The 21451-nt window shown below is 45.1% G+C and overlaps 1 protein-coding gene across 6 annotated transcripts in view; it reads left to right on the top strand.

Moving 5' to 3' along the window:
• LOC142557740 (dystrobrevin alpha-like) overlaps positions 1–21451 on the top strand; it is a 70978-nt gene that overhangs the window by 26320 nt on the left and 23207 nt on the right. For all 6 annotated transcript variants that reach the window (XM_075669804.1, XM_075669800.1, XM_075669801.1 and 3 more), the window contains 2 exons: positions 7269–7374; positions 20849–21015. In XM_075669804.1, coding sequence (XP_075525919.1) covers positions 7269–7374; positions 20849–21015 — 273 coding nt within the window. The remainder of the gene's footprint in view (positions 1–7268; positions 7375–20848; positions 21016–21451) is intronic.

Below are 21451 nucleotides of genomic sequence, written 5' to 3'. Positions count from 1 at the left end.
TCCTCGCATTATGTACAGGACTTAGAAGCAAGTAAAATAACAGTAAAAAAGTAATCAACGGCCATCAGAAAATCGAACGCTTTGGCTCGTGGCAAGAACATCCTCTCCCCCTTTCCTATGGTTCTCTGGCTTATCACCCCTTCAGTACGTCGAGGTCACATCACTTTCAGACAATGGTCAAGGCCGTGCAGGTGTTGTCATTTTCATCCAATGGACGAGCCCGTACAGGTATCATTTTCCTCCACTCGTGGAGCCCATGCAAGTGGCGTCATGTTCGGCCAAAGGGGACACTCCCTGGGCTCTACCTTCCAATGGCCGCATCCGTCCTGCATTGCTTCCTCGCCTAGTCATCCGTGGACGACCTTTCAGTGCTGCAAAGCAACTTTTTTCGGGACTAAGGTCAGCTACCTTGAAACATGCTGACCTCCGTGTACACTTTCGGGAAGCGTCACCCAGAGGGGGGCGACAAAAGCTCCCTGTGCGACACATAAGGGCGGGATGGCCAGCCTGTCTGGCCATCCCGCAGGTAGCGCCGGCGGGATGGCCGGTAGCACGGTCGATGCGCACCTGCACACCATAATTGGAAGATATCGACGAGCAGTTATGCTCAGAGAACTTAACTGATGCTGAGAAATGGTCTGTATCTAACACGAACAATACCAAAATAATGGTGCTTAGCAGCAGGAAAGACGAAAAATAGCTCTGTGAACTCCAGTGTTTCTGTGTGATTTCGGGCCCTTTCTCGCCATCCACACTGACAAAGCAATTTTTTTTACACTTAGGGTGCGTATTTGGGGCAAATCGTATTGATGCGGTGCAGACTAGGCATTAGAGATGCAGAAACAAGTAATTGCCTAAAAGAAATGTTTCTCCTGCGATTTCAAGTTTTTAAGACCTGAAACGGAAGCAACTGCGTCCAAAGTATTGCTCTGGTTTTTGAGAAATGTTGTACCAAATAAACAGTCACTTTTCTCGTTTAGACAGTAATTTTTATCTCTTGTTTATTTCGTCTTCTTTCTTTTCTTGTGCCAAGTTGCAGGTCAGCTGAGCGACTGGGAAGTTTTAATAACAATGGAAACACAGTAAACAGATTCTGTCAGCCCGACATTCACGAGAACCCGAGCACGATCTTTGATCTTTCACTTTTGATACGCTGAGCCACTTGTGTCTGCTACTTCTAGGACTGTCGATGCAACTATATCAAGCCTAAATATAAATTCAGCTTGGTTTTGTGGTACTGCTCTTATAACACCGGTTACGACATACTGCATAGCTAAGGAGATGAAGGAGTCGTGTTTCAATATTTTGTGGTTCTCATGATTGATGCGGTAGCAGAGTAAGGTATCGTTCATGCAGGTCCCAGAGTAATTGCTCAGCAGATTTTAACCACCTTCCTATTCCAGCAAAATGGTCTTAATTTCTGCTTTGTGGTCACACTGCCCTTCCTGTTTTCCACCAGTGATACTGCCCTTGGTGTTGCTACAGTAGTGGAAGCACTCTGGCATTGGTTGTGAAAATCTTCACAGAGGCACAGTGTGTGAAGCCATCATACCTGGTGGTATGCAGCAGAGCAGAAACAGAAAACAAGAGAATGGTACCACGATGTAGAAATTATCACAAGCTGGAGTACTGGGCAAGTTAGTGTGCATCCATGGTAAAAGTGTGCCATCGCCTTTATTTGTGCAATTGTTTCCTTGTGTGCTGCCACTATGAATGATGGGAAATGAATGCAGGCTTTTGTTCCTCTGAAGGCCTGTGATCAGTGTCACGATTGCTGGGATGGGGGGTGAATGCTGTTGCAAACCATGTTTTTCTTCCTCTGATGCCTGTGGCTTCGCCATTGCAGGATCTTTTTCAAAAATTCCCATAGGGAACAGTCCTTAGACAGCCTCCTGTAACTTCCAGCTAAGAGGAAGATTTTGGACTAAATATTTTTCGGTTGCCCTTTAGAATGTAAGTTAACAGATCCTGTGTTGCCTTGGTTCTGGCCGTGGTAGACATGCATGTTGCATAATGAGAACAATGTTTCATTGAATCTAATTTGACATGAACATGCCAAGTCATCAATCAAGCAAACAATTTTTATTTGTGCCAATTAGAGCCTAAGCGTGTAAAGCTGGGAAACCAGAACCATAAGCTCATAAGAGCATCCAATCAGGAGCGGCCGAAATGGACAGTCCACTAGGTGGACTCTTACAGAATACACTCCCCACCCCCCATGTAGTAAACACATTGCATGGTATCTTTCATGAACATGCATTTAAAAGAATAAGAATGCATTTTTCAGAAAATATATGATTATGCTTGGAAAGAGCGTATGCTTGGGCATGTTGGTAATCCATAGTACAGTGAAACCTCGTAAAACTGTAGTTGGCCAGAGCTCGGAAAAAGTACATACTAAACAGTAGTACTGCTTAACCGAAACAGCATGAGGTCGCACACTTACCTGTCAAAAACGGAACTCAGAGAGAGTATGATGAAAGGGAAAAAAAAACATGCAGTATTTATTCACTTTGCATGACAAAAGTGTTATTTTCGTTTGATGCCGCGGTAGCCTAGCAGCGACGACAGCGGCCTCAAACATAAAAAAAGAGAGGCAGCTTTTCAGCCAGCCCCCCCCTCTACTCGGCAAACACTTGCATGGCAGATTCCTCATTGGCGTTACATATTCTCCGTGCACAGGCACGGTAGCGCTGCAGAAGTTGTGGGCCACCTTTTTCATTGCGGGGCGCTGTTCTCTTCACAATGATTGCATTCATGAGGCTGACGTAACGCGCAGCTTCTGCTACTGTCGGGCCTGAATTGCTCATGCTGTCGCTTTCCTTGTCGTCCTTATCAACGTCGCTAGGTGACACTATGGCAACAACAGAGGCAACAATGGCGAAATATACAATGGCGAACCTCGTAGCCGACATCACTCTACGGTCACAGCAGCGCTGCCGAGCAACTTCTTCGCATTCCAAATGCTACACACCGTAGCCAACGGTAGATCCCTGTTGAATGCCAGCGCCGACTTTTTCGTGTCATGCTTGATAGCACGAACATTGTCTAATTTTTTCTTCTATACTGAGCACCCAGTTCGGCCTGACACGAGTCCTTGCTGGCATGATGCCACAACGCTCTCTGGCATGGCACGGCGCTGAAATTTTGTTGATGTTGATGTGGTTTCACGTGCAAATACACAGGATGCTTGGAGGCCATTGTTCTGATCTCTGAGGCTTGTTCTGCCAGGCCGCCCGACGGGGACAACGCACCACCGTGATTGCGCGACGAAAAGTGGACGAAAAGTGTTAACCGTTATGTACGTAATAAGCTGGTACGGTTTATGCGGATACAAAACACATTATGTTCAATGGCTGCTGAGTCGGGGATATTACTTTACTACTTTTGAAACGAAACTACTGTTTAAGCGTGTACGGTTTAACGAGGTTTTAGTGTAACAACTTTTTTAGTGTGCATAGAAGAACACAGGTCTGAAAGGAACAGTGCAGAAACAGTGTCATTCCTTTCAGTGCTGTGTTCTTTTTTGTGTGTTAAAAAGTTGTTACATGAATATGCAATTACATAACACATTATCAGGGATATAAAGCATGCTAACAAAAGTGTAAAGCCGTCAAACATGAAATGTGTTCATTTATTCCTGTTTGTCAGACATGTAGTTATGCGGAACACCTTTAAAAGGGTTGTATCGTGTTCGAGTGTTAATTTCTTGGAGTAAACTCTTCCAGAGTTGTGTGGGAACATATTGCTACGAAACAGTATTTGCGATGACGAAGAGATGAGCAGTGTGAAAACGACGACGACAATTAGAGGCTAGCGCGGGTTGTTGCCTCTTGGCCAAGTGTGGCGTATTTCCTTGTAAATATGCTGTATATAGCTTTTCGTCTGCGTCTTCCTACGTAACATATCTGGTGGAGGTGGACGTTCCCTGTACCTCATCACGGAGCTTCGCAGTTGACGGTTTGTCGAGCCTTCCTTCATGGCTCCTGGCGACGACAACTCGACTCAGCCGCCTCCGACACCTGCTGCCACTTGGACGACCTACATCGCTCTCCCTGCTCCCCGTGATCCTGGCGTATTCTCGGGCAAAGATGGGGAAGACATCGAGGACTGGATCAGCCTGTACCGGTGGGACCCTACTATCATGCTCGCCGACATAGTCTTTTAGCTTGGTGGCACACCTCAGGTTTGGTTTCGGACGCACGAAGATGAGCTCACCAGTTGTGATTCGCTTAAGCAAAAGCTCCGAGACTTGTTCGGCAACCCCTACAATCACCAACTCGCCACGCAGAAGGCGTTTCTGGCCGTGTGCAGACGTCAACAGAGCCCTACGTCACGTACATTCAGGACGTCTTGGCTCTGTGGTGCAAAGTTAACACACATGACTGAGTCAGACAAGGTTTCCCACATCCTCAAAGGCATTGCTGATGATGCCTTCAACTTGCTCGTTTTCAACATTGTGGCGACAGTGGATGCAGTTATAAAAGAGTGCCACCGCCTGGAACTCGCTAAAAGCCGACATATCGACCAGTAGTTTGTCCATCTGCCCAACGCCCCAGCGACATCTTCCTGTGCCGACACTCCTCGTCCCAACAACACTGGCCATGTTAACAGGATCATCCGGCGTGAGATCAAGGCCGCCTATCCGGCTGCCTTCGACTCCAGCTCCTCCAACGCACCTGCAGTCACAGTTTCCCTGATCCAGGCAATTGTTCGCCAGGAGTTCGTAAACATGGGTCTTCACACTGCTCGCCTCTTCGTCGTCGCAAATACTGTTCCGTAGCACTAGAACATGAAAACAAACTCTAATTTGCCCTTATCTTTAGGACTAATGTAGAAAAGTGATCTAGATATTTGGTAAGATGTAATTTGGCATCATATTTGTATTGGTGGACATATGTTGAATAAATTTGACGAGTAGTAAGATAACATGGTAATTAACACAAAGGGCTAGAGGAAGTATATGAAATATATTACAGGCGAATCATACAGATTCCCACTTTCATAGGAAAAAAATGTAGTGCAGCACACTAGTATTTGGCGCAACTTCAATGAAGGAATGTCATTCCCAGTGTTTAAAGCTGCCGCAGTGCAGACACATCTTTGAATGAAAAATATGGATGATATGGAAAAAACAGGCTGTCTACCAACCGGGAAAACCGGGGATTCTCAGGGATTTTGAGTAGTCTGGAAAAAGTCAGGGAATACTCAGGGAATTTGGGCCTCTATCAGGGAAAATTAGCGACAATTTTATTGAAATGGTCGAAAGTCGCGGTAGTGCTGGCTCGAGTAACAGACAGGAATCGTAATGAATCGTCTTTGACACCCTGTCGTCAGCTGGAGGAGTTGCCAGTGTACAGTCAACGATCGACTTTCCGGATTCCCGATAATTTGGACGGCTTCGCGACACCGCCACATATCCCATACGGTCAACGTATCAGAATGTGTGACATTTCCGACCCAAGAACTCTTCGCTGTCTGATTTTCCGGACGTTTTGCTGTGACCGCAGGTCCGAAATGGCAATAATCAAGGGCACCACCGCTGCCATTTTGATTACTTCTCCACCTCGAACCGGCACTCTCGCACGCAGATCCGCTGGCAGCCGTTGCCGCCACTGCGGCAACGCTAGACCTAGCTGCTTTGACGTTCGCTATGAAGCTTCTTGCTGTTGGATGCCGAGTTTTTTATTGAAAGAATTAGCTGCTGTCAGCAATGGCATGGACTCCGCCTTAGTGGTCCTCGCGATTGGCTTAGAAACTTATAAAACACGGTGCGTTGCATAATGCTGGTTCCTGAAAGTCAACTTCGCCTCTGTACAGAAATGTTACTTGGTGAAGCATATGCAAAAGTATTGCAGTGAAGCATAACAAGCGTGGGAAGGGGTTATTGCCACGGAACACAGTATATATTCCTTAATTATACACGCGTGCACCCGGTATTTCCTGTCACAACACGAGCACCGATATGCCTAATATGTGTACCGACAGGCCTTCAGAGCGTTTTTGAACGTGCCTGTGGCGGTTTGAGCCCCTAAAGGCACTAAATGACACGCATTTATTTTTTTTCCAACTGCCCGATTTTTCGGACGTTTTCGCGGCCCCTAGGGAGTTCGATAAATCGGCCGTAGACTGTGCAACTGACCAAGATGCTTCAAATGGTCTTTGGGACGAACAAGTGGCGGAAGGAAAACAAGAACAGAAATGACCTACGCATTGAGGAATAAACGGGAAAGGAAGCTTGCTGCCGCCGTTTTGAAGGAGCTTGAGCTCAAAAAATAAAGTTTTGGCTAATGCCGAGATGCGAGTGTCCCTCATCCAAACCAAAATAAACTCTTTAAAGGAGTGAAACACAACACTCAGGAGTCGTGCGCGGGCTGAGAGTTGTAAGGACAGTTGAGGTTGACTTACGAGCTGTTGAGAGAGAATCTCAATTGTGACAGAGTTCGGGCCTCATACCACTGAGCTTGCTATCAGTTGATAGAAATAGCTCATATTCGAAAATATTTGCTTCTATATCCATCTCCTTTTTATTCGCATTTGAGAATGTCCGACTCCATTAGCAATTTTTTTCAAAGACACTTTATTTTCTGTGCATTTTACTAACCCCAGCCTTTTATTCTCTTTTTGAATAAAACAAACACTACTCCTTAGTATTCAAATTGGATTAAGGCGCTTCTTTATTTTTTTCATGTGCTTGCTAGAGAGTGACAGCATCAGACGATATGGTTTCAGCCCGTCTTGACATAAAACATTGTTCTGCATCACTCAGGGAAATTTGCTATGGCACTCAGGGAAAACCTGGAAAACTCAGGGAATTTGGAAATTTCAACTTGGTAGGCACCCTGAAAAAATGCAACTTTAAAGTATATTTCTTCCATAAAGGCACCTACATGTTGCCAGCGCATTAAATATTCAAAAATAAAAGCAGAAATGTAAAAAAACAGTGTTAGAAACCAGAGAGGTAATGTCTGCTACAAAGGTCACAAGTGTGACATTTATGCATTTCGCCTCAATATCAAGTAGCAAAATTAATAGATCAATGAGATGTTTTCTCCTGTAGCATACCATCTAGTTATTGCAGTTTTTGCGCATATGTAACAAGACTGTTTGTATAGCACAAAGATAGACTTTTTGAAGTCTGAAGAAAAAGAAAGGTACGCAATTATAAAATTAATTGACATGCAAAATAGTTGAAGCCAAAAGCTGAGAACAGCTGAAATGATACCACGAATATTGTTCTTATTTATTGTTTGTGGTGCTCTGTGCAGTCTCGAGTGACGCTCAACGAGTTCCTGTCCGTGTTGACCAGTGATGGAGGTCCAGAGTGCCTCATTTGGATGCCCCTTCTCCATCGCATGGCCAACGTGGAGAATGGTATAAGTGGCTCTAGTTTTCATAGTGCATGGGTTGATCACTCCTTGAATGAATCACAAGCAAACATACTGTTTGAGGCAATACAAAACTTGAACAAGCCAAAGGTACATGTGCAGAAAAACTGTCTCCTAAGATTGAGGCTGAAAGGGAGGCATCTTAAATGTTACAAGCATGAATTAGAGCACAGACGAGACAATGGAAGCAAAAGCACAAGTAATTCAACCCTTTGTCCTGATTTGTGCTGTAACATTCAGGACAATACAGAACCATCTACAGTCAAACCCATTTATAACGAACTCAATAGTTCTGCGAAAAGTGGCGGTTATATCGGTAGTTCGTTATATATGGACTCACCCTCAAACACGCTAAAAAATTAACTACACTGAAGCTGGCATCAGCAATTACAATTCAGCAGCACTTTGGTCTGAAAGCCAGATTTTCCGTGTCATTCTTGTTCCCGGTGCGTTTCCACACCTAGCTGCAAACTTCTGTTAGAAACGGCCATTTAAAGAACTAAATGCAGCGGCGTGTAGCTCTTTCAGAATCGCACCCAGTTCAGATCACCTGTCATATTGAAACTGCACCAGAGCTGCCACTTTTATTTGAGAGCTTGTGATATACTTTACTACCAGCGAGACATGACTGTACAGTCGAACCCGGATATATCGAGCCCGCATATTTCAAATTATTGGCTATATCGAACACACAGATTACCCCCTTGAAAATACTATGTAAAAGTATAGGACAATTGCGTAGTATATCGAATTCCATTTTTGTCAGACATTCGATATATCGAACGCCGCACTGCACCGCGCCCCTGGAAGGTGCGCTTTTCCCAACGACATTCGTGTCCGGTCCTCAGGGTAAAAGTCAGTCAGCAGGCTTCTCCTCTGCACATGCGCGGCCGTCGCCTAGCGACGGAGACGCAGAGCCTTTCCCCCTTTCTTGCGCCCCACCGGCGCGAGCTCTCTCGCTCCTCCTGTACTGCCGGCGTGTGCATTGGGCAAGGCCTTTGGAGATCAACAAAGAGAGTGTGCGGCATTGAGACGCGGCGACGTTTTCAAGCCACGCTTCCTGGTGAAAGGAAGAGAGAGTGAGGGGTCGGCACGGTCGCTGCCAGAGAGGGCTCAAAAAATGAAGCATAGCAAAGCGGCAATTGCACCCACAGCGCCTTCGACGGCATATTCCGCCGATCTTTTTCCCCGCTCTCTTCTTTCTTTTACCTTTGTCGTTCCTTCACAGCCGCGCTGACTGCCGCTCGAACGTTGGTTCTTTATTCTATGAACAGGCTTTGCTCGGACTGCTCCATCTGCGCATCGCGCATTTTCTTGTGTGTACCCGTGTTTCAACGTGCCGTGTGTAGCATGTATGATTGCGGTCATCTGGTGAGCTATGGCATCTGCGGACATAAAAAAAGAGGAAGAATCTGGACTTTGCAAGAAAGTTTGAGGTAATCCGGCATGTCGAAAACGGAGAAAAGTCCTCCGTGGCAGACGCATTCGGCATTCCGCGGTGTACTTTAAGTACATTGTTAAAAAATGAGCAGGACATCAAGCTTAAAGCAGGTGAGGAAAGTCGCTCGGGAGCGTGTCGTGTGCGCCCTGCTGCTTTTGACAAAGTGGAGAAAGCACTCTATGTGTCGTTTCTTGAAATCCGAGCGAAAAATATTCCCGTGGATGGCCCGATGTTAACCGAAAAGGCCAAATGGTTTGCTACGGCGAAGAGAACTTTTGCGGTGGCACTGGATGGCTGCAACAGTTTAAAAACCGCCACGGCATTGTAGGAAAGGCCATTTCAGGCGAAAGTAGGGCTGTCAGCAGCCATGAGATGCAGCACTGGCTTTCTGAGGAGTGGCCGAAGATCACTGAGAAGTTTTCGCCTGCAGAAATCTTCAATGCAGATGAAACTGGTCTCTTTTGGCAAATGTTGCCGAATAAGACACTCGCTTTTCGTGGAACCTCATGTCACGGCGGTAAAATGAGCAAAGTGCGTGTGTCGGTACTGCTTGCAGCCAACATGGACGGCTCGTGCAAGCTACAGCCATTCGCGATCGGGAAGAGCAAGTCACCGCGCTGCTTTAAGAACTGTAAACAGCTTCCTGTCCGCTATGACTGTAATAGGAAGGCCTGGATGACACGTCAACTTTTTGTTGAATGACTGCAGGCTTGGGACGCTGAGTTGGGCAAGTCGGGCCGCCGAGTTTACCTTCTGGTAGACAACTGTTCGGCCCATCAAATGACTTGCAAGCTGCAGCACATCAAACGGAAGTTTCTCCCGCTGAACACCACAGCGAGACTGCAGCCCCTCGACCAGGGTATCATAAAGGCATTCAAGGTAGGCTATCGGAAGCGACTTATTCAACGGCTCCTCGTAAACCTCCACATGGAAACCGATCTCAATATTGACCTGCTCGGCGCGATCCAGATGATTACCGGCGCTTGCGGCCACGTGAAGCAGGCCACATGTTTCGGCAAGGCAGGGCTTGAAGTGGCCGGAGATGAATGTCCGGAAGCTTTAGATGATGATGAGTGCTTGGAAGACGCGTTTCGCGACTTGTCCAATTTTCCCGGCGCCGTTCCGTCCAAAGTTACTGTTGATGACTTTATTAACGCTGACAGCGAAGTTCAAGCGGTAGCCGACCTCGCTGATGAGGACATTGTGGCCAGAATAGCTGGCGTTCAAGACGGCGATTCCAGCGACGACGAAGGCAGCTGTGTTTTCGAAGAAACGTGTCTGTGCACAGCCACTGAACTGGCGTCAGCGTTCAGCCTGATTCGGCGCTGTTGCGGCGATATGGAAGGCACTGGGCTCCCGCACCTGGACAGTCTCGAGAAGATTGAGACTAGTGTTTTAAACTTCATTTCCCAGAGGAAAAAGCAGCCCAAAATTAGTTATTTTTTTTCCGTGAAATAACTAATAACATGCTATGTGATTCATGGCTGTTCCAATCGGTAAGCCACAATTTTTTATGATCGCGTGTGCTTTTTTGGCCTGTATCTGTATATCGAATTTTCGCTATATCGAATTCGATCCCCGTCGAATTCGATATATCCGGGTTCGACTGTATTATGCAAAGGAGAGGGAAGCATTCTAGTTGGCCGGAAGCGTAAACTTCGGAAGCTACTGCGGCCTGCCACCATTCTGCAAATGCGAAATTCTGCGAAGCCACACATGAGTTGTGAAATTACGTTATCTATGTCACTGTGGGTGAAAAAAAAATGCTGTGTTCGAAAGGTAAAATGTCACCACGAACCATTATCAACAATCGGTAAGGCAACGCGTAAATGAAGTGCCACTGAACCATGATTTCCTGATAACTGCGTAGTAACCGCTCATCCTTTGCAATATTGCATTGTGGCAGTGCATGGTGCAGCATTCTCACCAACTCGGGCCACGCAGGATCACATCGACAGGAACGCTTGAGTGGCCATTGTTTCCATGATGGAAAGACATAGATGGCCATTCCACATCGTTGAAACAGGCGTAATGCACATGGTGGTACACGGACAATTGCGAAAAAAAGAGTAACAGTGTCGTGGCACCAGCAAACGACCCGCGTCATACTGTTTATGCGTTGAGTGGCACGCTTCCAACCTGGAGACGTGACTTCAGAAGGCATCATTTTTGTGGCTTCTGAAATCTGCGCGAGGTGGTCGCTTGCTCATCTCAATGGCCATATCATCATCGCGGTTGGACTGGAGTGAGGTGCGTGCTGCCGTGCTTCGGCACTTTGTGTGTGCCCTCTTTTTAGTGTCACCAGGTTTTACTGTGACCAGGTTGATTCGTTGTAGCAGTACAGCAATTAAATAAAAATAGTTTCTCACATCTGGAAGTAATTTCCATAGGGAGGGACAGAAAATCATAAATGCACTGATATGTGGTCATTATAACTGTTTGATTGTTATACCTGGGATCATTATAAGTAGGTTCGATAGTAGCACAATTTGTAACTGCGGTTAAACTTCAATGTAACAAAATCGGTAAAAACGGCAAGTTCTTCGTTATATCAAAATTTCATTGTATCGAAGTTTGAACTATTGTGCTAATAAGTACAACCGCCAATGGATTTTTCTCACATGGATGGGCTGGCAAAATTTTCCAAATTATCGTACAATTGGAAAAAGCCAATTTGAATGGTTGTTGAATTTTAAGTCGGCGCCGAAAGGTACGGTTTCACGCCGTGTTGATGATACAGTTAAACCTCGATGTAATGCAGTCGGTAAAATTGGCAACGTGCTTCGTTATATAGAAATTTCGTTGTATTGAAATTCAACCGTTTATGCAAATAAGTATAGTTGCCGGTCTATATTTCTGACACGGAAAGGGGCTACAGAATTTTCCTATTTGTCGAGCTGTTGAAAAAAGCAAGTTTGAATGAGAAAACAATTCATTTTGATAAATTTGGGAGTTGGTGACGAGTGATACAGTTTCATGTCATGTACATCGATGATATCTTCTCAACGGTATGCCAGTCACTCTTTCGCGTGCACTTCACCGCCCGCACTGGGATGACACTTTCAACATGTTCCTATGGGTGGGCAGCGCAACCCGGACGAAGGACGAGAGGAAGTACACAACACGAGCGCAGTGTTGTGTACTTCCTCTCGTCCTTCGTCCGGGTTGCGCTGCCCACCCATAGGAACATGTTCAATCACCAACTCGCCCAGCTTGCCTTCTTAAGACACCGTCAAGTAAAGCACCGGCAGCGAGGAGCGAATGCTTCGTCTGCCTCTCGCTCCAACAGGTCCCCGAAACTCGAGAAAACACAACCTCCAATACTAAATGCACCGTAACACAGCTTACACAGTGCCACTCTGTGTCAGCCCGCCTAGCCTTTTCACACGCGGCCTATTACCTCTAAGCAGGATGCATTTCTGTGTATGCGCTCAGCCACACTTACAGACATTTTGGGGGTGCGCGACTCTAGCGCGTCCCCTGATATGTTTTTCCCGCATAGCGTGTCTCCTGTAATCCGGCTATCGGAGTGGTTGAGGCACAGTACGAGAGATGGCGTGAGTGTTGCGCTGCTAACGCCGCCGACAGGCAGGGTTACTTGGGCACCAGAAGACAAGGCGCTTGCTCTCTTTGGTTCGAGACAGCAAGCAGTGCGGACGCGCCGTGCCGCGTGTGCGCCGATGCATGCTTCTGCGAGACCGTCTCACTTAACTGCCTTCGAATGCGCGACCGTTCGCGTGACCGTACGCACGAATGACCAGGCGCAGGGATCCAGCATGGGGCGAACATATTCGCTCGCTATCCGGTTGCGGTGAGTCGGACTTCTAGATTTGTCGCGTGCCCATCGGCATGTTTTGTGGATAGCAACTCGGCTAGCACGCATTGATCTATGAAAGGTGCAATAAATGCCCTTGTGATTGTTTGTACTGCTGTGTTGTTCTTTTGTCCCAAGAGCATGGGTGTGAGAGACCCCACACCATGCATAGCCATTGTCGAGACTCGCGCCAGAAATTGAGACACGCTAATCGACCCCCCCCTCCACCTTTTATTGCACACTTTATCGCGTTACTACGAGCTCGCTTCCCTCCCCTTCTTTCCCTTTGCTTGAGTGGGAAGGCGCCACTTTCCCCTCGCACACTATCACTCATACCTAAAGCACACAGTGTGCGGGGCGCATTAGGATCTTATCATGCTTGGACTTTATATTGTGGGGTTCTCCTCCCCCGTATTCTTGGGACAAAGGAACGACAACACAGTAGTGCAAACCATCACAAGGGCATTTATTGCACCTTTCATAGATCAATGCCTGCTAGCCGAGTTGCTATCCCCAAAACATGCCGATGGGCGCGCGACAAATCTAGAAGTCCGACTCACCGCGACCGGATAGCGAGCGAATATGTTCGCCCCATACTGGATCCCAACGCCTGGTCGTTCACGCGTACGGTGAAGCGAACGGTGGCCATGGACACGCGAGATGGTCTCGCAGAAGCATGGATCGGCGCACGCGCAGCGCGGCACGTCCATACTGCTTGCTGTCCCGAACCCAAGAGAGCAAGCACCTTGTCTTTCGGCGCCCAAGTGACCCCACCTGTCGGCGGCGTTAGCCGCGCAACACTCGCGCCATCTCTCGTACTGCGCCTCAAGCACTCCGACCACCACGGGCGCCAGGCCACACCGCGAAGTCGGATTACAGGAGATGCGCTATGTGGGAAAAACATATCAGGGGACGCGTGAGAGTCGCGCATCCCCACAATATGCAACATGATGCGGCTCGAATTCCCCGGTTGGTCGCTTTGAGAGATGCATTTGCAGGCAGCCACTTATAATTCAGTCATTTGACCATCTGCGTCCATGGAAGTTTCCATTTATTATCTCAGCATTCTTTTGCAGCGGCAGTGAAATTTTGTTATATTGAAATCGCATACAAAGACACTTCATTATATTGAGATTCTGAATAAATGTGGTGTTCTATGGACAAGAGGTTATGAAAAGTCATATACTTTGTTATACAGTAAAACCTCGTTAAACTATGACTTAGTAGTTCTGCGGAAACCCGCAAGGTTTCCGCAGAACACGAGAAGACTGCACTCATCAAGCCACCATCGTTCTCGGCTCGACCTCGCATGCTTTCACTCGCATCCAAAGCGTACAGCGCATTGACCGTAAAAGGATCCTATCTCGCTTGAACTTTATAGGGAATGTGATGCTTCTCTGCTTGGACAGTCACTCTCGATCGCGGGGCACACAATTTCTGAGGTGCATCTGCAAGCACCTGCCTGTAATTCAACCATTTGACCGTCTGTGTCCATGGAAGTTTCCATTTATAGTCTCGGTACTCCTTCGTGGTGGCAGTGAAATTTATTACAGTTAAACCTCGATATAATAAAGTAGGTAAAAATGGCAATTTACTTCATTATATCGAAATTTCGTTGTATTGAAATTCAACCTTTTTATTTTATTTATTTATTTAATACATACTGCTAGCCTTATATATAAGGCTGTGGCAGGGTCGGGACACAAATACAACCATGAAAGTGGTATCAAACATGGTTAACAGTTTCTGTTAATAACAATTCCAAATATTGTGGACAAAGAATAAAGGCAGTACAGACACTTTCCTGCAAGTCATGTCAATGTACGCAATTCCTATAAACAAAGTTATTAATAGCACTATAAACATATTTTAAAAAATGAAAACTTACCACAAACAATTACTGACATGAAAAACACCGACACATACATTTAATTTTTCAAGCTAAGGCAATAGAGAAATATAATTGGTTAGTCTTCAGACAAACATATCAGTTGAACTATGGCCAACGTGTTCAGGTAGTGCATTCTATTCTGTTATTGCCCTTGGGAAAAATGAGAACTTAAATGTATCATTGTGGAATCTATATTCTTTCAAGTGTCTACTATGTATTATTCTAGTGGGCCTGGTGTCTGAGAATGATAGGAGTCATCGGCTATTTCCGTTTACTTCATTATTTAAGAGCTGGAATACGAACTTGAGACATAGAAGCTTTGCATGTTTGTTTATTGTGAAAAGACCTGCTCTCACAAGGAGTTCAGAAGGCGAACCACGGCGTCGATACTTGTACAGAAATCTAATTGCTTTCCTTTGTACTGCTTCTAATTTATCAATACATCTGTTCGTGTGCGGGAACCAACCTTTAATACCATATTCAAGAATTGAGCGAACTAATGATGTATATGCTAATAGTTTTGTACTTGGTGAAGCAGTCCGTAGTGACCGTTTTAGCGAGCAAAAAGCGTAAAAGGCCTTACCTGAAATATATGACCCCTGTTTATCCCATTTTAAATTTGTGGAAATAATTACCCCGAGGTACTTGTAATGGTCAGTGACTTTTAACAGTACTTGATCTATTACATAGGTGAACATCAGAGGCTTCTTTTTTCTTGATATTGTCATACAGACAGATTTATCCAGATTAATATTCATCTGCCATGATCGGCACCAGTTCGTAATGTTTCTAAGTGCATTGTTCAGAATAACTTGGTCTGTAGTATTGTTGACTTCTTTATATATTATACAATCATCTGCGAACATGCGGACTGTCACATCCGAGTTCTCAGCTAATTCATTAATAAAAATGAGGAAAAGAATAGGAGCTAGTACTGTGCCTTGCGACACTCCAGATAGAACAGGTGAGCGTTCGGATGAGTAGCCGTTGCAGTGAGTATACTGGGTCCTGTCTGAAAGGTAATTTTTAATCCATTTTGTGACCTTGCAATTACCAAATAAGTCATCAAGTTTCCGGCATAACTTAGTGTGCGATACCCGGTCAAAGGCTTTTGATAGATCAAGAAAGATAATGTCAGTTTGTCCGCGGTTATTGATGGATGTTGCGAGGTCATGGATTGTTTCTGTTGCATTGTTGTCGCCCGGCCTTTTCTAAACCCATGTTGATTTTCACATAGAAGTTTGTTGTTATTGACGAACTGCATAATATAAGTATGATATGTTCAAATATTTTGCTAACAGTACAGGTTAAAGAAACTGGCCGATAGTTAGAGTGATTTGTAGCATCTCCAGATTTATGGATCGGTATCTTATCAGTTTTCCATTCACGCAGTAATTCACCAGTGTTCATAGATTTTTGATAAATAAATGAAAGGTATTCGGCCATCGACTCAGCGTATCTTTTCACAAAAGTATTTTGAATGTCATCAGGTCCATTGAATTTTTTCTCATCAATGTTAAGAAGCAGTGAAAAGATCCCTTTTATGCAAATAAGTACAATTGCCGATTGTTTTTTCTTACATGGAAAGGGGTGGCAGAATTTTCCGAATTATTGGGCAGTTGAGGCAAGAAAATTTGAATGAGAAAACTATTTTCATGAATTTGTTAGCCGACGACAAATGATACGGTTTCATGCCATGTCGACAATCTTTACATAGTCGGCACAAATTAAGCGAAGCCAGCCACATTTTCACGTGCACTCTGCCCCCGCGGCTGACGCTACGCCCGCACTGGGACGACACTATCATGGAATGCGCCGGAAGCAAGTGCCTCTTGCTTCAACGGGTCACTGAAATTTGAGATTATGCAACCTTCAATACTAAATGTGCGAGAAGACAGCTTACATGATGCCACGCCATCTCCGCACACCCACTCTTTGCACATGCAGTAGATTATCTCTAAAACAGGCTGCATATGCACGTAGCCGTGCTTACAGTCGTGCACAGCCACGACTGAGACTGTGATGATGAGACTGTGGTGACTGTGATAAATTGTGGTGCGTGCCAACTTACCCCCCCTTCCCAGCCCCACCCCTCACTCTTGCTTGATCGCATTGCCGTGAACTCGCTCCCCTCCCCCTCTTTCCTTTTGCTCGCACAGGGAGGCGGCACTCATGCGTGAAGCCACCTTTCTGTCTGACCCTCGCCCATTTTCACTCGCACCTAAAGCACAAAGTCTGTGGATCTATAGGATCTTATTGCACTTAGTCTGTATATGGAACATGATGCGGCTTCACTTCCATGGTCACTCTTGTCGCGTCGCGCATGATTTAAGAGGTACGTTTGCAAGCAGCCACTTGTAATTCAATAGTTTGACCATTTGCGTCCATGGAAGTTTCCATTTATTCTCTTGCCATTCCTTTGCAGCAGAAGCAAAACTTTGGTATGTTGAAATTGCATACAAGCGCACTTCATTATATTGAGGTTCTATTCTAACTACATGGTTTTCTATGGACAAGAGGTTAGAAAAGGTTTAAGAGCCCCTGAAGCAGTTCAGACGAATTTTGTAGATGCGTAGGGTACAGCTAAAGTTAATCATTCGCACCAGAATTTGTGGGAAGCGTCTCATATTTAGAGAGCTACGGACGATTACAAGTTGCCCTCTTCCATAGCCATGCATTTTCTCCTCAACTCGTTCGCCAAGTGATCGGAACTGAGCTCCACCTTCACTGGCTCTGCATCATGATGTAACGTCGTGTCGTCTCCGGTTCTCTAGGAGTGAGCGCGTGAAGCCTCTCCAAACTCTCTGCCAGCCGCTTGGCAGTTGACCCCAAGCAAGAGCTATCGAAGCAGCTTGCGTTGCGAGCATTCTGTCACAGCGCGGAACATGTCTGGTATTCCGTTAACCACAGGCGAGTTGGACGTTTCGACGGAACAGTGGAGACATAAACTCAAGCTGATGAAGGAACTTTAGCTTAGACATACGTCAGCTGCCTGATCAGTCTGCACGGTCCAGCCACCCGTTGACGCAGAGCTTAACCAGCCAAACAAAGAGCCAATATTGCTCTAACCAAGTGTAAAACATCTTATACATTTACAAAATCAAAATGTTAATGACTACGCTCCTGCGAAAAATTTACACCAGCAGCAAAGAAGAATACACTTCGTTACTGCTACTGTGTTTGGTTGAGCTCTGTGCCACCAGGTGGCTGCACCGTGCAGATAATTTACCTTTGTGCTTCTGCTCCTCCCGTGAAATGGCATGGTCAAATGGGCAGGCCCAGTTCCCTGGCGCTTGTGTTCACCCGAATATCGGCCTCGCGAAACACTATTGGGGTAGTAATCCTCCAGTGTAAACTGATGATCGCAAACGCGCAAATTCTGGCGCCGATCTGATAGTGACAGTCAGATGCGCAGCAGCCATTCTGCTCATCTGCTGCCTTGCAAAACAGAGGAACGCAATGTCGCAGCTTGACATATTGCCAGTCACTGATTTGCAGCCCACAACTCAACAAAGGCGAATCATGGTGCTCACGAAAAGACAGACCGACACTGACCACAGAGCTCTCGTCAAGATGGAGCACGATGTAATACAAGCTGATGACGCTTGCTGTGTGCCATGAGGGCTTAAGTGTACTGAGAAATTGTTCTTGTGCATGCTTTCTGTTACTTTCTCTTCATAGAAACAAATTAACTAACATTCCAACTATTAGGAACAACACTTATTCACCATTAAGTTGGAAAAAATATTGATGACGCGCCCTGGGCAGCCAATCGGATAGCTCGCCCTACTGACGTCATTAGGGCAATTTACGTCAAATGGGTAGGGACGGCTGAAAATTCAGATGAGCAGTGTGCTGCAATCGGCAGCAATGTACATTTTTAAAACCTTATAATAAATTGCTTGCTTTACACGGAGCACTTAGATGCATCAATTAATGATCAGAAGGACCTACTCTCACGACTCTGTACGTTTGTACAAAATTGTCAAAATCGTTTCAGGGTCCCTTTAAATACTTCACTATATCGAGAATTTCGTTATACTAAAGTTCTTTATATCACGGTTTAACTGTATACTGAAGTCGTGTAATACACTTACCTTTACTCATAGTTCACTTACTCTTGAACACTATCAGTCAACCAGTGCTGCTCTGAAACAATGTCTCTGCCTGAGCGAATTGTTCACAGCTCTTCATATCGCCATAACAAGGCTGGACTTTTGTGGGCCTCATGAGCCAGAATATTCTACTGGCTAATGTGATGACCCAACCAAGCCCATGACATTTCCATAGAGCCAGTGGGGCCAGTTTTCAAAGGTGATCGTAGCGGCACTTGGATTCTAACGGTAGTTGCACTGATAACAAAAAAATTCTCACTTATTAATACTGGATGATGTTTGGTTATTATTCACTTATAATCTAAACTTAAAGACGTTATGTGACGTCTGAATAATTTATAGTTGCTTAGAAAGGTAAGTATGTATCGAAGGCGCAGTGATGCTTGCAAAGCGTTTTTCACAGCAGACAATTGACGCCAGCGTCGTCTTTTTTTTTTTTTTCTTTATTTCATACTGCAAACCTAAATCAGGTCCAAGCAGGGTGGTTAAACACAACAATAATACAATGCATTATTCAATCAAGTAGGGTGGTAAGACACAACAGTAGTACAATGAATCAATCAATTGAAACCGGCAGCGAGTTATTCCAGTCTGTTATAGTTCGGGGAAAAAAAAAGAATACTTGAATACATCCGTCCGTGCAAAATTAGGTGTTAGTGAATTTGGATGATGGTGTCGAGTAAGCCTAGACGTTGTACTGGACAGATACGATGCAGGATTAATTGATAAGTCTCCATTAAAAAGCATGGAAAGAAATTGAATTCTTAATACAGGTGGCATTTCGCCCCTTCCTTGAAAAGAGAATTGGCTCGATGGTTAAGAAGCGGTGTTAAGACTTGCTTTCGCTGCTCAAGGACTTCGATGCCATTATCATGCATTATTTGTGAGAGGGAATCTTATCGAGAGAATATTGAGTATATGAATCGCACTGCCTTTTCCTGTACCCTTTGGAGACATTTAATATTTTGTTTAGTAAACGGGTCCCAAACAACACATGCATATTCAAGTTTCGGTCTAATTAATGAATCATAAGTAATCACTTTTACATTAGGTGGGGGATTTCTAAGTTTACGTTGCAAAAAATATAATTTACGCATGGCTGAAGAACAGATATTATCAATGTGTAAATTCCATGATAAATTGTTAGTACTTGTGACACCCAAATACTTATATTTTGTTTCTTCCTGCAAAGGCAATGAACCTAACGTGTAACTAAAGGTTAGTGGAGCTTTCTGACGAGTGAAGCGAAGACAGACCGTCTTTTCAGCATTATGCCACATTCCCCACGTTTTGCACCAATCAATAATGCCAGCTTCTGCTATTGCTGTTGCGGCTGCCTGCTTGCTTTGGTCAGGTATTTTCTCAATTTTATATCGTTTACATAATATTTATATATTTTTCTTATTCAACATTCAGAAGTAGCTTGCACATTTACCTTTGAAAGTTGGTGCTGCCGCAAAAGACAAGTGAAATCACATTTCTCACTAACTTGCTACAGAAATGAACAACTTTATTATAACAGCATCATTGTTTACATGAAATAAAAGGCACGTGAATGGCGTTTCAGAAGGTATACCGGTGCGTAATATGTATAAGTGTTTTATGCAAAAAGATACTACTTACAGTCCCACCACACGTCAGTGAACACAAGCTGTGGGCTGCTGAATGAAAGACATATCCAACCGCATAGAGTCGTCACCGGCTGGTATGGTGCTAAAGTTCCTGCACTTTTGTAGCTGAAGATGTCGCACCGCTTCATTCACAATATTCAGCAAACTGTAGCTCAATTTGAGCATAACCACAAAACTTTCACAACCGATAAGTCTGTCGTACTATCGAAACTGCCTACTGTCTCTCCCACTTGCCCATTAAAGTGTGTCATGATATAAAGGTCTTCAGCGTTCAAGCCAAATTTGCTTCCGAAAGATTTAAAGTATAAAAGAACAATGTTTTTCTATATGCATTGGTTTGAAGCATTGCAAATAAAGCTTACAATATAAAGGCTTAGCTGCCGCTTCATTTAGCACTGCCGGCAGTGCACTGTCATCGTTTTGATGGTGGCGACACCCCAAGCCTTGGATGCGAAACAAACCACATGGCACAGGCTTGACCCAGCCACATCTCCTGCATCCGTGCCTTTGAAATGTATCAATGCAGTGCACCCAGGTATGGCTTGAGTGTGCTGCGTATGTCTTTCAGTGCTGCATCCGGTGCAGTGTGATGGCTGCAACCGGGACTCCTTCTTGGGCTTCCGGTACAAATGCCAACGCTGCTACAACTATCAGCTTTGCCAGGACTGCTTCTGGCGAGGCCGCACCTCGGGTTCGCACACCAACCAGCACGAGATGAAGGAGTATGCCATCTACGTGAGTCTTGTTTCTGTGCCTTGCTTTTCATCAAGTGCAGTGCCTAAAGTGCAAAAGCCTTTATATAAGCCAAAAGGTATTAGCAGATTGCAGCATGTGCACATACCAGAATTGTGTGACGTTTTTTTAATGCAGCTAGATTGCCAGTTCCCGTTCATGTGTTTCATGCTTGACTAGTACGATGTTGTGTATGTTTATAAAGCTTCACTTTTCACTGTTTTCTCCTGCTTTGGCACAATGTTTCTTTGTACAAGCAGTTAAATAATTTGGCTCTGGTTGATTCTGTACTTTCCATTATGCCCTTCTGCCTTGGTCACTGGTCTTTTGCACTAGTGAGTAGCGTATTCACGTCATATACTGCCTACATATTCGGAATTGCTATAATTCACTTGGGGCTCTGCCCACGCCTCTTTTTCTCTCAGAAGTTGTGGTTGCT

This window comes from Dermacentor variabilis, chromosome 9 (genome assembly GCF_050947875.1).
Source record: "Dermacentor variabilis isolate Ectoservices chromosome 9, ASM5094787v1, whole genome shotgun sequence".
Classification (NCBI taxonomy): Eukaryota; Metazoa; Arthropoda; class Arachnida; order Ixodida; family Ixodidae; genus Dermacentor; species Dermacentor variabilis.
Note: the sequence above shows the minus strand (reverse complement) of the source record. Positions and strands in the feature narration are given on the sequence as shown.